The sequence below is a fragment of the Rhagoletis pomonella genome, unplaced genomic scaffold (genome assembly GCF_013731165.1).
Source record: "Rhagoletis pomonella isolate Grant_MI unplaced genomic scaffold, Rhpom_1.0 Rhpom_scaffold_00001, whole genome shotgun sequence".
Classification (NCBI taxonomy): Eukaryota; Metazoa; Arthropoda; class Insecta; order Diptera; family Tephritidae; genus Rhagoletis; species Rhagoletis pomonella.
Window position 1 is genome coordinate 21,021,611 of NW_023458555.1, and position 17,769 is coordinate 21,039,379.

General features: G+C 36.9%; 1 protein-coding gene across 1 annotated transcript; it reads right to left on the reverse strand.

Moving 5' to 3' along the window:
- Window positions 1–16,174: 16,174 nt before the first annotated feature.
- On the reverse strand, window positions 16,175–16,891 carry LOC118739837 (trypsin theta-like). Its single transcript, XM_036471365.1, has one exon. The coding sequence runs from the start codon at window positions 16,889–16,891 to the stop codon at window positions 16,175–16,177; it is 717 nt and encodes a 238-aa protein (XP_036327258.1).
- Window positions 16,892–17,769: the final 878 nt, after the last annotated feature.

Consider the following 17,769-nt stretch of genomic DNA (forward strand, 5'->3'; position numbering starts at 1 on the left):
CGCGGCTTTGACGGCTCGTAATTAATGACTGGCCATTCACGCGGCTATAATTTCAATAATTCAACAAATTTTGTGTTGTACAAGTGCCACAAAGCCAAACGCTGACAAGCGCGCGCTGACAAGAAAAAAAAAAGCAAAAATAACTCTTGTGAGAAAGGAAACCAAATGCTTCGCGTTGGATCAAGCCAAACCGTAAATGTGGAAAACCCTCAAAGAATTTCAATTAAATCAACGCAAGTAACACCGCCAACCAACGCTGAAGCAAAGCACTGAAAAAATGGCAAGACAAAGTTAGTGGCAGAAGAAGAAGAAGAAGAAGACGATGGTGGCGAATGAAAACTGAAACCGTTAAAAAATTTGCAGTACTCTAAAACAATGTGGACAGCAGACGCGTTGCGTAGGAGAAATCAGTGGAGAAGATAAAATTGTGGCAGAGGCGACTTTGTGCCAAATATGTATGTATGTATGTATGTGTGTATGTGTATTTGGGTGTGCGTAGCAGACTCCGAGGAGCGTGAAAGCAACCAAGCCACATATAGCGTGAAGTTAGTGAAAATTTAGTTAGTTGCTTTTTTTAAATATTTTTGTCATGTTTCCGTGCAGCTCGGCGGTAAAGCAGCGAAGACGAAATGGACAAAATGAGTTAGCGTTCTTGTATTTTGCTAACGAAACACTGCCAATCTGGAAAGCTCGAGCTAAACGCGAGAAGAATAACAAAAAGTTCCTACACTTCAATAAGGATAACAACAGCGAAAAATGTATTGTGATATACGCGGCGGAAAATTTTGTATTGAAAGCGACGGTGAGACGATTGTGACATGCAGTGCTAGTCTTACGGATAGCAGTAAAAGGAGGAAAATTCAAAATATGAGATACTTTATAGGATATACATACATATATACGGTGGCGAAAATACAAATAGAGACGCGACATTTTAACAAGTTTTTCTCTATTTTTCTTTCAGTTATTTAACGTTTATTATTTTTTTATGCAAATATTGCTCGTTGTCCAGAAAAACCCATTAAGTCCGAATTTAAAACTTGCGGCAAAAATTACGAAAGGTCGGCAAAATTTCGTCAAAATTTCGAGCTTTTGGGAAGTGGAATTTTGAAGTGGCTATAAAATGCCGTTGATTTTTGGCAATTGTTCTTATTATTATTTTTTCATGTTTATATTTTAATTAAAGTTTTGCACGTTATATAACAAAAACCATGTAAGTCCGAATTTCTACCTTTTTGTAAAAATCATAATCAGAATTTTTAGAAAACATTTGGTAAGCAAATTTTTAGCCTATGAAATTTTAGCAAAAGAAAGTGCATGTTTGAAGTGGCTGCAAAATACCGTTGATTTTTGGGATTTTTTTTTGTTTTTTGTTGACGGCGCACAGTGCTTCCCTTTCATAGAAAATTTGGGCAAAAATATAATTATAGGCGGATTTAAATGAAAATTCGCTCCTTAGTAAAATTAAGGACGCTAAATTCAAAAATGGCAATTTGTTTTTGAACTACTTTCACAGGTCTCTGCATGTAGTTAAGAAATAAACCCTTTCATACACATTTCGATTGATACCCACCTCTTAATAATTCATTTAACTTATTAAAAATTTGAATTTAGTTTTTTAGGAGGTGGCAACTCTTAAAAAAAAAAACTAAACCTTTATTGTCTACAGGTCAAGCTTTTTAATCCAACACTTCATTTTTGAAAATAGAACGAATCGTGCAGATCTGAGGGCACTGACATGAAATGGAAAAATTATTTTATGCATTAGCAAAAAACGCATTACTTCAAAAAGTGCAATAAATGAGCAGGTTCTTATTTCTCCTTTAGAAAGCCAAAAACTCGTGGTATTTAATCAAATAATAACAAATATTATATTTTTGCATATATTATTCCTTTCAGTCCATTAAAATTTAACATTTTTTGAAAATTAAAAAAAAAATTATTTTCTTGTTTCGGACACTCTGTGTTTAATTTTTTCCAAAATTTTTAATCCTGTAGCTCTCTACTATCTATATGGAAGTAAAAAACGCCAAACCAACATTTTATTTCAAAGAATATATTTTTTACATTTGCTTCCATGAAGAACTTACGCATGGCTATGCTCTTTCTAATATTCTTAGTACATAATTTGTCGACTTAGGTGGCTTCCTGGTGGCACATAATTTATTTTATTGGGAAATTTCTATCCAATTCTTTTTAGTGGATAAATTACCTTTACAAAAATACCAAACACGTACCCATTGCAGACAACGAATTTTTACGCTTTTTTCCATACAAAGTATGTTCAACAATTTTTTTTTTAATATGGAAGAAAAAGCGTGGCACTCTCAACAAAAAAAAATTGCCAAAAATCATCGATAAGACCTAGCTACTTCAAACTTACACTCTATTTTAATAAAATTAAATTGGCTACGAAACTTCAAAATATTTCATAGAAATCGAATTAAAAAGCTCGAATTTTTTTGTTAGAAAGTTTGAAATTCGTACATACCTGGTTTTTGATAAATAGCGAGCAATACTGTCATAAAAAATTAAAAAAATAATTAAATAAACAAGCAAAAGTTAGCCAAAACTTTTTAAAATGTCGGGTCTCTATTTATATTTTCCCAACTGTACTTAAAACTGAAAAATTAAAAAAATAAAATCTTTGTCTAACCAAAGCAGCCAAAGAGCTGATATGACTAACATGCAATAAGCAATACAGCACACTTGGGAAGTCATGAGACATTAGTTGTAATTTTCTGGTTAGCATTACAACAAATGACTTTCATGGCTGGTCAGCTGCATGCCAGCTTTTTTGAGTACAATTTTTCTTTCGCTATTTTTTACAAGCATTTTTCTATAAATACTATATAAGTATGTAGTTCTATATTCTTACTTTAAGTTTGCGTCGAAATTTCGTTTTAATTGCGTTTCACATTACTGCAGCGTGCAACGTGATATGCTATGATGCCCTGCTTTGCGACGAACGCATTTTCTGACTTGCCACAATTTGCATTTATTCAATTTTGTGCCTTTTCCAGTGAAAAGGAATTTTCTTAGAATGCTGTAGTTCGTTTTCCCTCGCTATAGTAGAATTATTAATTATGCTTTTAATTAAATTTTTTTTTTTTGTATTCGACTGCTCTTAACATGAAGCATTACTGGATTATAGGGTTGTAGGAATGTTAATTACCAATGAAAAATGTTTTCACATTGTATGCCAACATTTACATACGATATTGGGACCGAGGTTGCAATTTTGGCTGAAATATACCATTTTTGGCAAGGCTTTACCCTTGTGTATCCCTACAAGCCTTTAAATCATGCTGATTCTTTAGCCATTCCAATGGAGCTTTCCCTAAGCTATGTAGGCTCATCATGAAATAGTCCTCAAAAATTTTTGTCATTTTCTGCTAAGTGCTAGACACTTTCAGATGCATCTCTGCATCTTATGCAAAAAAGCTTTATACGAGGTTTCAAAGCTGGCGGACAATGTCACAGGAATATTTGGTTTTGAAATCCTTAACAAACTTCGTTGTGTTTCGTTTGTCGAGCTGTGGCCAAAGCAAGCACGATACCGCATAGGTGTGTACTAGATTATGCCGCCTACTGTTAGTGTTTGCCTCGGTCACTCTTTCAGCTTCTGAAGACAGAAAGCGCGCAAGAAATGTTTTACGATCTAAATAGTTTCCCCTAGTTTATAATGTCCTGTCATTTTCGGCACAAATTTTAGTTACGCGGTTTTGCAAAATCACGATACGCGGTTTTGTACGTTAAACGACGATATAAATAGAGACACAGATACTAAATCTTGGAAGCATTTCGGGATTTTAGAGATTTTCGGGCCTCTCGGCACTTGTCGATATAATAATCGATATTTTTATCGATTTTTTATCGATATAATAATCGATATATTTTATCGATTTTTTATCGATTTGGTCATCGATATTTTTTTATCGATTTTGCTATAGATTTTGACTTAGAATACGTGTTACGTTTCGATATGGATGCCATGTTCAAATGTTGTAGTTGTAATTTTTAGAGCTTCACAAAAACGCTTAGCGAAAAAAAGCAAGAGGCGGCGTTTTAAAGATAAAATTCCGAACCGATCGATAAAACTTAATAATAATAATAATAGATTGGCGCTTACACATATGTTAGTGTTTGGCCGAGCTTCTCCTCCGATTTGTGGCGTGCGCCTTGATGTTGTCACACAGAGCGGAGGGACCTACAGTTTTTACGCCGACTCCGAACGGCGATTGTATTTTTATGAGAAGCTGTTTTTCATGGCAGAAATACACTCGGAGGTTTGTCATTGAAATAGTTTTGAAAAGGCTTTATTTCTTAATCATATGTAGAAGGGTTGCCACTTGTTTAAAACGTCAAGTTGAACTTAAATAAAGGCAGAAAGTCTAAATATGTATCCTGATATGGATGTCAGATGAAAGAGGTTGTGGTTTGAAAAACGGCATTGAAAAAACTGTATTTCTAAACTACATGTGGGAGCGTTGCCACCCGTTTAAAAAATTAAGTTCAACCTAAGTCAAGGCAATTAGAAAATTTAAATATGTATTCCGATATGGGTAGAAGACGAGAGCGGTTGTAGTTTGAAAACATTAAAAACGGTTGCTACTTCATAAAATTTTGAATTCAAATTATATATAAGTTAAATCAATTATTACAATATGGGTACCGATAGAAACAATTTTGAAAGGGCTTTATTCCTTAATTATATCTAGGAGGGTTGTCACCTTTTCAAAATGCTGGTTCGATTTATATAAAAGCAGAAAATTTAGAAAACCTTCTTTCTATATGTATATTTTTTGAGATGTCGCTTTGACCAGGGCTTGAACCCAGGCTCCGCGTATTGGAAGCGCGCACTGCCTACCACTACACCACAGCGTCCGCTATATGTTATAGTAGTCCGATTTTTTCGCTTTCAACAAATGATTAATACATTATAAAAATACACCCACCTACCCAATTTCATCTGGATATCTCGAAAACTGAGGGACTAGTTTTCATACAAACATACGGACGGACGGACATGGCTAAATCGACTCAGCTCGACGTTTTCATCATATATGTAAGTATACATTTTCATGAGCCTCTCTCTTCTTATTCTGGTACTTCCAAACAACGGACCATACTTTTCAGAACAAAATTTAGGTTTAAGGGGCAGCTAATCTTTTAAACCTACTTGAGAAAACCGCCCTTAAGATTGTAATATTTTCACTAAAGGCAGTTATTTTGGACACGCCAACCTTTATAGTTTTATTTTTTTTTATTTTAAGTAAGTGTGGTATAAACCCACCTTAATCGTTGGCTTTTTGGCATGCTTTGCTCTTCTTACTCGTTTCCGATCTCTGTGAACACCATCGACTCTACAATTACTGTGATTAATAGTGTCTCAAGACAGCAGCAAAAACAACATCAATTTCTCACATAAGCAGTAAAGAAAACACAATTCGTTCCGGCAATCAATTTGCGGATACTTACGCAAAAATGGTACATACAAAGCTACATACATAGGTACGCAGACACGCTCCAGTCGCCAGTTCTACTTGAAATATCGATTCACTTACCTCCAAACGGTAATGGACGATAAGATGGAAATGGCGTCAGCGACGGCGTCGGCGACGGCGACGGCTGGGACTACGGCTACGGCGACGGTAATGAAATTAAGACAAACTATTTCCGTTTACCAATTGAGGTAATTTTTTGCACCTCACCCAAAGTTACTTCCTATCTTCAATCACCTACCAATTTGGTGCACACCTGCCGTAAGCCACTCCTTACACACTCGGAATGCATTTGCGTTTTCAAGCGTCCTTTCATACATACATACATACATACATATTTAACTATGTATGTACATAAATAGGGGCATGTTGAAGTAACTGTGGAGATATGTTTGTATGTAGGTATGTCAACCAACTGGATAAACCCGCATATAGGCACATTGAGGGCTATGCTTTTAATTAGATTATGGGCTGTGGCAGCCACAACGAATGCAAACACTCGCGCATTGCTGTTGCAATTGCAATTGGGCGCGGCTATGGCAATGCGGTTGGCGGTAATCAAAGGCAGATAACGGCGAGTACTTAATTGCAAACAACGATGGCAGGACTATCGAGTGCCAACACTCCAGGCACTCACTCAACAAAGCGAAGCTTGCTCCGCTGCGGCAGCGCTATTTACTGGTTGGAACATCTCCTCCTACACTAGCCCACCCCACTTGCATTGGCACTTTTCTGCGCCTCTTTTACTGTCATTTTGATTGTCAGATTAATTTTAATTGAAAAATGTACGCCATTTCCTACATTTCAACATTTTGCTGAAAGGTCATTGCGTTGGCATGGAAAAGCGTGAAATAGGTTCAATTGAATGTGGAACACGATTTAACGGTATTAGGGGTATTTTTTTTTTTTGCTTTGTTCTTCTTCTTGCTTAACTATTGCTTGGTGGTCGTCATTGCTATTCAAGGCTTACGCTGATATCTGGCAGACTTTGAAGTGTCCAACTGACAATGCGGACTGCTCGTCTAAATGGAGTACGGTGCAGTGGAGAGATAATGAAAAAAAATCAAATAGAAGTCGTTAATCAAATTTTCATTTATTATTAGTTTTTAATTGTCTGCAAATATGTAGATGGAGCAACAGTAACGGTAACAAAAATGTCATTAATTAAATTCGCGCCGTAATCTTCGTTGAGCAATTGTGCACAGAGGACCAAAACTGCCCACAAATTTAGAAGCTACTTAAAATAAAGGAAAATATAAATTAAAATAAAATAAATTAAAATAGAGTGGAACAAAAGTTAAGGAAAGAAAAAACTAAATAAAATAAAATAATATAAAACTAGACTAAATTAAATTATATTACATTAAATTAAATTAAATTAAATTCAATTAAATTAAATAAAATTAAAATTAAATAAATTAAATTTATATAAATAAAATTCAATTAAATAAATTAACATAAAATAAAGTAAAATAAACTTAAATGAAATTAGTTGAAACGAAATGAAATAAAGTAAAATAAGCTAAATTAAATTAAATTTAATAAAATTAAATAAAAATGAATTCAAAAATTAAATTAAATGAAATTGAGTTATAATATATTAAATTAAATTATGCTGGTCGATCTACTTGGCTATATGCAATAAATTGGCAAACAGCCTACAACAGCAAACATATAGTCGATTCCACAGAAAAGTAAACAGTCCGATTTTTTCGTCCTTCAAATATTGTACGTATTGGTGATTATTGGTATTCTTTATATCTTTCAGCCACTTCATTTTGTGTTTAATATTTTGCTCCTTGTGTCGAAAAATTTTTGACGAACCTAAAAACAGTTTTCAATACTACAACAAGGAAAAGTATAAAAATATAAGCTTTCATTGATTTATTTTGGCTGATAAAGTTTTTAGCAATAGAAAATAAATTAGTTTAAAATCATGATATGTTCCAAGTTAGAGAAAAAGTTGTTAATAACTCCTATTAAGTCGCAATGAAATGTAGCGCAATTGTGAAGTGTAACGTAGCCAGTGAAAAACTAAAAATTTTTTTTTTCGGATACTTAAATAAGTCTCCATTCCAAAAGCTATTGTGTTTCAAGTATTACTCTTAGGGCCAATTTCAGATAAAAATTTAGTTGGCACTTAGGCTTAGTTTCGGAATGTTATTTAAATGACATTTGTATTGCATACACATGTACATATATTTCCATGTAAACAAAAACAAAGCAGGATATAATGAATCGGATCGGAATCTTGGACTTTTCGCCTGATCACATCAGAGGATCAGCAACTTGTGCTTTCCGGCCCCCAGGCTATAAATACAAGCAGATAACACAACGCGGAACGAAATTTCGGCTCTTCATAGAATTAAAAATGCTGTGAAGCGGAGACCAGGCCTTCGCGCCCCCAGCCTACATATGCGCAATAATCAAATATAGCATCAAAGTAGACTAGACACTCGGCCTCGCCAGCTAACTAGTACTACCTTAAATTAAATGCATTCCTTTCGTACTAACCTCCTTTTTTCCAATATCCAGGGTATGGTGGTTGAAACGCTCGGAAGATATTGCGTATACACAGAGAAATTTTCGTTTTCAAATTGTTGTAAACACAAATACTGCATTTTTTATGCTGTATGAAGTAAAATTATATCAACAAAATTTTGTTTTATAATTTCTTTTAAAAAGCTTGTTCACTGCACTAAAGCGGCGATCGCTGTAATGAAGAAAAGGTGTTATATGCACACATTTGCTTTAGTGTGACATTGCGCAGTTTTAACCTATCAAATGCTGCCTTGCTATGCCATGCACAAATACATTTTACACTCACAGCGGACGCAACTAGCATGCACATAGTTGGGAATTTTAATATTGCAAACCTTTGGCAGTGATGCTTTTTTACTTTTTTTAGTGCGCTCAAATGAGCATTAAAAATACATTAACTCGAAAGAAAATTAATGGCAAAGCAAAACGAAAAATACTTCATGGCACAATTTAGTAGGTAAAAAAAAAAATATAAATCAAAAACTGGGCTTTCGGCTTGAGTTTTATTTTAAACGGCATGTGTCCGTTGGGATTAATTGTCCTTATTCAATAAGACCGCAAATTTTCTTTGTGAAAATGATTTTTTGTGTCGAAATGATTTTTTAAATTTTGTAATTCACCAAGTGTTTTAGCCTATGGTATCTATGTATAAAACACAATAGGGTAAATGCCACTTGGTTCTTCAACTAAATTCTGAAGTAGGGCGTTCTTGAAAAAACTTTTCTGAGAAAGGGCTTTTTCGAACTGGCTGCCGAGATAGGTCGATCTTCCTCTCAGCCAACGAAATAGTCTTGAGGTTCCAGAGCATGGTCAATATCTCGAATTTCCATTAAATTGGCAATTCCAGCATAAAATACAGCTTTCAGTTCGAAGGTAGTTTTTAGGTTAGGTTAAGTAAGTTTGCCAGTCACTGCGTGGCTTCGCAGAAACCATTACGGTCCATCGCATTACCAAATAAACCACGACCCTTCTGAACAGCTAATCAATACGTACTAGAAGAAATGTTGAAGAAAATCGCAGTCCTCTTGGCAAACTGGAACATCTTGCTATGCTCTTGGTGGCGGCTTCCAGATTAGGTAGCAAACCTGCTCCCATCAGACTAACCTGCAGTCTGCTAAGGGCAGAACACTAGCAGAGGATATGCTTCACTATATCCTCTGTCGTTCTGCATCTTCTACAGATCCTATCATTTGTCAGAGCCAGTTTAAAGGCGCGCGACACCAGCAGGCAATTCCTGTTAGAACACCGCCCAGTAGCCCAGCGTCCCTCTCCTTGAGAGAAAGGAGAAACTTTGTGAGCTTCACGTCGTACGCTGTGCACATAATTCCGGCCTTGCGTTTTGTGTTGCCTCACAATTAAAAGTAAAAAACATTGTCCTACTTTAGCTCTCATACTTTCACACGTTTCCCAAGCTAATCAGTTTTGAATAAACTGGATTTAATTTCAATTTTTCAGCTTTATGTGCATTTATTTAAAGTTTACATCAACGACACTTCAATATACTTTCGGATTTTCAGGCAGCAGAAGACTTCTATGCATCTAACCTGAAGACGTTTCGATTTTCCAATCTGATTTCTTGTGTGTGTTTACAAAAGCAAACCAGCTTAAGATCGTATTTTGCATTCAACTTAACGCAGACACAATAAATAGCTGGTCGGTCAGTAGTTTTTCCAAATAAACATTTTTCTTATACTCGTATATTTTTCCATTATTGCAGCACAATTTCGCTTGATCGCTGCTATGTAGTATTTACTCGTACATACACCATTATTCTGGCAAACACACAAGTTTACTATTTTCAATATTTACTTCTGCACAATGTTGCTCCTTAGGCTCCTTGCGACCCATGCGCTATAGTTTTGCATATATGTATTTTTTACGAGTATTTCAATTTTAGCAGCAACGTTTCGTACAAATGCATGTGCGTATTTATATAAAATCGAATATATTTATGTATGTATGTATGATAGATAGTTTATGTGCTCGATTTATTGTCTGCTTTTTCTCACTTTGCATTGAAAGGAAATTGCCCGCATACAATAGTTCGCCTTTTTTTTTCTACACTTACTTATAAACGCAGTACATAACTGCATACTATTTCATGCTTTGGAGCACATATGTACATACATAAGTATAACTCTTTTTTTTTATTTTTTATTTCCTCAGAGCGCCTTGGTTACGTCCATGAACTTTGCTGCTTCCTTTTCTTAGCAAACCTATCTACAATTTGACGCTGATTGCTGAAATCGTTGCACGAAGCACCAACGGGAGCTTGCACCATAGCTGCGCCGGGCTTCTTAGGGATTTGTTTGCCTTTGTGCCGCATGAATAATTTTCTGATTGTTAAAATAGTTATGTGTACCAGTATATCTGCTAGGCGGTCTATTGGTCCATGGTTCCTTTGGCCTGCATGCACAATTACCTACACCACTTAATATTTGCAAATCGTTCTTGGGCGGCGTTTTGTTGTTGCATCAGGTCATGCGTGGTAAAGCAAGCTATTGGCTTTGTATTAACTTTAAACTGGATTTGGATTTCTTATGTATTTGTTCCACAAGTGGTTACTTTCATTTTGTTAACGACTGCGAACGAAATTAAGTGTGTACTTGGTACGTTTAACTTCCGCCTTCAACTTCCAATTTTTTTAAGCTTCAAAATTTGCAGTTGTATGATGGATGCTGGTGCCATCAAATCTAGTCTGCGCTCCCACAACAAGGAAGTGTGCTGGTCCTATTAGCCGAGTAGCTGTTGCTTCCTTTGCCAATCTCTCAGCCTTCTTGTAACCCTGTTAGTTGGACACTCATAAGGAGTAGGGTATTTTATACTAATGTTCCTCTTCTTACTTATCACTACAATCTTTTGTTGATTTTTGTGTCGAGATCAAAAATAAACTTTGATAATTACATCTACCTTTTGCAAATTGCGCCATCTGTTCATCCTGGAATCTGTCAATCGTTCTACACACGGTCCTTACGTTCTGTCCCTTTTGTTGTCCACCCATGGGTGTCGATCCAAAGCATCAGCATCCATATCTACGACATGCGCCATTGAAAGCTCGCGTCCACTCAGTAGGCTCGCGGATAAAGTTAGACCGCACCAATAGACGAAGGTTCTCATTCAGCAGACACCTCCTAAATAGGGATCTTTAGAGGATCTTAAACAGGTCGTGGGCACCACGTGCATTTACCGGTGTTGGTACAGCGCTGACTTCATTGAACGATTAAATCTTTTAAGCCCTGCAAGCCCCCTGAAGTGGAGAACACCCAAATAAAATATTTCCAGCACAACGGCAAGGGATTGTGGAGAGTTTATGTCGCTGGCTCATTCCCATTTATGCGAGATACCGGTGCTGTTTTCAGATTACTTGGACCACTGTAAAGGTAACGTTTATTCTGAAGGCGAAAACCATATCTAACGGGTCTCCGAAGAATCTCATGCCAATCAACCTCTCTTCTTCCAATTTAAGGCCATTGATAGACTGATTGACGTGTATCTAAGAATTAGGATTCACGGGAAGCGATTGACCCTTTCTCAGCATTCCTACCTGAAGGTTATGGGTGCGTTCATAAATGCATCAAACCAAAGCGTCAGTCTCTTTTACGTCTAAACTATAACTGATGGAAATGCCTTATTTACGCAACTAAGTTCCAATTAGGCATTTAACGGTGGTTGCACATATTAGACATTTCCATCAATAATAGTTTAGAAATAAATGTGTCTGATGGTTTGGCTTTATGCATTTCTGAACTCACCCTATATATGTGTGGAATCTGCCTTGCACTTAGTTATCACATTTATTGAAATTCCTTAAGGAAAAATCTTAATAGCTGGCGCTTTCCTTGATATCGAGGACTCTTAATAACGTGCTATTCGCGGCAATAGTAAACCTCTGACTAAGCTCGGAATCGAGAACAACTTACTAGGTTAGGGTTAACTTCCACATGCTATAGGACAGAAATGTTTTAGCGAGTCGGGTAGCGCCTCTGTGAGTAGAAACACCACGCAGGCCGCAGGGAGACTTACCCTTTCCCTAGATCATCATGGCAAGCGACGTCCTGGCATTTATCATTAGCTGACAGCTTCTGAACACTCTGTATAATCCTGGTCAAGGCTACCTAAAGCTGTCTTTACTTGAGCCGATTTTTTGACAGGCGATATTCGCCTGCAAAAGTTCAATTGCTGTCTACTTTGAGGCAAGCAAATTTTGAATGACCGATAAATTAGTCTGCTATCTGAGAGCCTGGTTAAATACTGAAAAGACAGAGCTCGTCATTTGCTCACCAGGAAATATAAAGCACCTTGATAGGTGACATTTCACTTGTGCTTCCTGAAAGGGTCCAGTTTTTTGCCATGATATTTGACAGAAAGCTATCTTGGAAGCCAAATATTGGGAGTCTTGTAAAAATGGCATTGGTTTCTCTACATAAATTGCTGTGGAAGTGATATAGGGAATAGATGGGACCCTTTGGTAGCATGAAGCCAAAATCAAGCCTATTATGTTATAAGAGTTTATTTTCTGGCGGAATTCTCTAGAAAGGTCTACTCTAGTTAAGAAGCTAGAGCGCATGTCCAAGAACCGCCCTTATTGGAACCAGGAGATTAAATTAAGTCTGTCTGATTTCTGCACCATCTACTCTGAGATCCAGGGTCTATCTGGGCCTTAGGATGGCTCATGGTAAGATGGAAAATGGCCAGAGAATACCTGATCTCGTGTCCATCGCCTTCTATTACTTTCAAATCAAGCTTATGTGGATGCCACGGCACAGGGACTTTTGCAGAAAATTCCCTGGCTGATGAATTATCCAGGTAGAGTGGCCTTGAAATCATCACTCCTGAAAAGTAGGGCTTATAAGTTCTTGTGACAACTTCTGAACTACTCCTGGCCATATGAGCTTACAGTTGGAACAGCGAGCGCTGGTAAAATATCCGGTCATGCAAAATTGCGAAGACCTTCTGGTTAGTACTCGACCGCTGGCGGTCAAAGACACTTTTTCAGCTGACTGAGCGCCAACTCTCGTGTTATTCCGGAAATAATCTACATACTCTTAATAAGTGGTAGTACAATTGGCTGTTGTTGGGCTGCCACCTAACCTTGATCTTAGCACCATAAATTCATACTAATGCACATTCATCAGTTCTTGAAGGCTGCGGTAGGATAAGTGAACATGGCAGGCGTTTGGCCAATATTCTGCACAACAAATAACAAAATCAAAGATGACCGAGACATATTTCACTCCAGAGCACATTCCGATAACTATGGCTCCCAGTATTATACTAAGGTGGACATCTGATGATAGCTGCTTTGGCAGGGATGATATTCAATCTCAGATTAGATTTCAAATTTAAGTTAATCGCTTTTTCAAATTTTCTCTGACGCATACATAAGCTCCAGAAAAGTTTTTGGAAGCTTCCTTTAATCAATCTATGTAAAGTCTTCAATCACTCACTGCTTCCTCTAAAAAAATTTTTTATTTTTATTAATTTCATGCTTTATTATTTTCACTTAAACTACCAGCACTTATTGTGTCTCATTCTTCTATTCTCGTATTTTGTTAGAATTCTCATATTGCAATAATATCCGTTTGCCTACGCCAACCAACACCTTCAACGGCACCATCGCCAGTAGCCAAATCCATTGCAATCGCCATAGCCATCTCGATCACCATCTCTTTCGCCAGCTTGTCGCCATTGTGCTCATCCAACATTAGTTTTTGGACCAGAGCAAGGAAGCTGAAAATTGAAAGCAAACATTATCCATTTTCAAAGATTATACGCCAAATGGATATGCAAGAGCACTTTACACATTACATTCATTCATCTCGCATTTTCGTTTATCGCTTTACGTTTATGCCGCTTGCCATGCGTCTCGTGTCCACCTTAACGTGTGCAGCTATGCTTCGAAAACTTCCACTATTCATATGTATGTATATATGTATGTACGTAGCATAGATCTTTCTTACTTTATAACGGTTGGTAGGCAAACATCTTCGGACGATATAGGAAATTGTGAATTTCGCTCTGCGCTTCCAAGCCATTGCTGCTGCTCCTGTTGCCAATCGAAGTGAATATGCGCTCATATACTTACTCGTACATACATACATATGTATACGCACATAGTACCTACACACACAAGCATGCTTACATATAATTCAGTGTGTGTTGTGTCGAAGCAGGAAGTGCAGTCAATAATCGAAATCAGCTTGCAACTCAGCAAACTCATAATGGTCGCCCCATTTTCCTGCTTCCTGTTTTTTAGCTTGCAATCCATATGATTCTCGTTTGGTGTAGATGTAATTTTCTCCACTTTTTTTTATTCTATGGAAGTACCAGTATTTTCTTTGGCAATAGCTTTAGTTCGTAGGTAAGCGCTACTTTTCTGTTTCTTTTATATTTTTTCTACACTCGGCCACTTTTGTTTGCTTGAATAACAACGTAAATTGCACAAAGTTGCGGATACGATTTAAACTGTGTTGCGAATGGGAAGATTGGTATTTTTTCAGCTATTTTCGTTTGGTAAAATTGAACACTTACATATATATGTACGTTGAGTTGTTTGGAGCCTCAGTGGCGCCAGGGGTATACCTATGCATTGTTGAGTGTTTAAGAATACTTTATAGTTAACGGTTATAACTTGTATTAAAGACTTTAATTTTTAAATGATTATTTACTGAGTTTTGTTTATCGCTCAAGAAATAATCGTCATTCTTGGGTCTTATTTTCTTCTTGAAAAATAATCGTTGTTTAGGTTTTAACTGAAAAAAAATAATTATTTTTAGAGTTTTATGTTTTGTTTATTTAGTAAGTAAAAATTAATAAAAAAAATTTTGTTTGCTTACTAAATAAAAGTAGCTTCTAGTGTTTTCCTTACGCAGCGTTAGTGAGCTAAAAACGAGAATAAATATGAACACGCACGAAAACGAATACGAGCACGAATTCAAATGCGAACACGTCTACGAAGGCAAACACAAAAAGGAGGGCTGTCATTACAATTACAATTACCATCGCTCTTTGTATTACCAATACCATTGAAATAACCATGTCATTATCATCACATTGCCATTAGCATTATCATTAGGATTACTATTTATTACCATTATTATTATCTTTACCATTACCAATATCATTACCATTGTCATTACCATTACCAATACTATTTCCAGCACCATTACCATTATCATTACCCAATACCATAACAGCTACCTTCACCAATAGCATTGCCATTACCACCATTATCTTTATTTTTACATTTATCTTTACCTTTAACACTTCCATGACAAAAAATACACAACAATTATGATTTATTTTCTAAAAAAAATTTAAACAAAACAAAACCGATTATTTTCTGAACAATAAATAAATGTAAGAAATATTTATTAACTTCGTCCCGCCCAAAATAAATTTTTTTCATTGAAACATTTTGGTCCAAGCTTTGCACCAACAATTGACAGACATCGATATATATGCTAATATTATAGTTTTGTGGTCGAATGGCATACTTCCAAGGCAGTCTTAAATAACCCAACGAAAGTGTAAAGTCCGCAAAAAAGTTCCCCCAATTATCTGGCGTTTCACATCGCGGTTAATCGTGCAGCGAAATAAATTTGAAGAAGTTTTTCCCGGTTCGATGGTGAATCTGTTCTTGAAACTGTATAGTATAGCTCATGGCAATTCCAAAATGACTGACTATCGTTGTTCCACAGAAATTCAATAGACGAAATATCTTAAATGCCTCATCAAGGAGCGTAATAGTTCTGGTGATTGATTTAACGAAGGTCATTTTAGGTTGACTCCTGGAAAACTCAATCCTGGTGTTTCCGAATGAAGCTTTAAGGCAGAGTAATATTGGTAAATCATATCCACTGGGCCAGTCGGAAAACACGAAATCGAATCATGCTTACAATTTTTAGTAATAACTCGACTCCAGGTCCACCTGGCGGGTAAAATTGTGAACTGAAACTATCCAGAGACCCCCTCAAATACACACGACGCCCCATTTTCAAATAGTTCCACTTCTCTCCATGAGAATGCTCGTGCTTTCATATATATTTTTTAGCCTGTAACCATCCTTGGAAATTCTGACAGAGTACTTAACATAACAATTTATTTCCTCGTTTACATTTTACTAATTTTTATATCTTTCCAGCAAACAAATTGTTTTGAAGGTTTTGAATCCATGAATTGAAGGATTCAATGTTCGTGAAAACACCTGGGTTACCTTTATCGCCACAACCATTACCCCAGGAAGCCAAACCAATCAACTTATTTCCAGATACCAAAGGACTTCCAGGCAGTGCACCACAAGCAGCGTCCTTTGCCAGACCGCACAACATTGAATCGAACACCTCACCCACCTTGTACTTATATTTGCCGGAAACACAATCCTTAGCACTAATAATAGTTTCATCTACATCAACCACAGTATTATTTGCATCCCAGCCGGTGAGCACGGCACTGGTACCGGTTGGGCGTGGTTGGCTAGCTAACGTCAAGTAATTAGCCTCGACGGATTCTGTCAGCCTAAGAACGGCTATATCATTCTCCCATGTGTTATAGCCGAAGCGAGCACTGAAGGTATAATCCGAAACTTTTAAGAATTTAGCGCCATTACGTACACCCACAGCAAATTTCCAACCATTGTGGAGAGCAAAACACGAGCCAGCGGTAACCGCGATATTCTTTTTAATTAAAGCACCTGCGCAAACGGGTACGCCATTTTCATCGTGAAATGAGATAAGGTATGAGCGGTCGCTAATGTTGGCAGGTGCACCACCTTCAATGCCTGCTGCAGCACTGGCAGCTGTAACTGTTGTCAACAGCAGTAGGCCATAAACTAACTGATTGGCCATTTCGAGAGTAGAATAAAATCGACGTTTGAAACCTTATGTCTGATAACTTCAACTATGCGCTGCACAGATTATCGCATTCTTATATGCCGTTACTTACTAGATAATATACCTAATAGTAATAATAATAAATATTTTATAATAAAATCTAAGTGCTTACACTTTTAGTAAGTGTTTGGCCGAGCTTCTCCTCCAATTTGTGGTGTGCGGCTTGATGTTGTTACACAAATGGAGGGGCCCACAGTTTTCGTCGCCTACGAACGGCAAATGGATATTATGAGATGCTTTTTCAAGTCAGAAATCCACTCGTAGGTTTGCCATTACTTGCCGAGGAACAACCGCTTTTAGTAAAACCTCTTTCTAATTTAGATGTTGGCCCGATCGGGGCTCGAGCCCAGGTCCTACGGGGTTGTAGTACGCATGCTTAACCACTCAGCCACGGCGCCCGAGAGATACTATAGCTAGTTTCAACTAATTAAAACCAAGCAATTGAACACTTGAGAAAACAATTACTTATATTATACTTATTCAGGCCTCTGCGACGCCGTCTGCGCAGCACCTTCGTTGTAGCGTCGCACAGTGGGACGTCCCCATATAAGCTGCGGCAAAAAGCAGAAAGCGTACAAGAAATTTGCTGAAATTTCGTATATGCGCTATTCGGATTTAGGAATTAGAAAATGTGGAAAATGGTAAAACTCAATGCGCTACCACGCCCACAGCTCTTGTGGGCGGAGATGGTAAATGTTATCCGATTTTGATGAAATTCAGAGTATATGCTGGTTTTAACGAGAAAAGCATAAATCTGAAAGAACGTCAAAATCGGTTTACATTATGGTCCAGTAGTTCTAGAAAAAGAGGAGCAAAAAAAATCTTTTTTGATG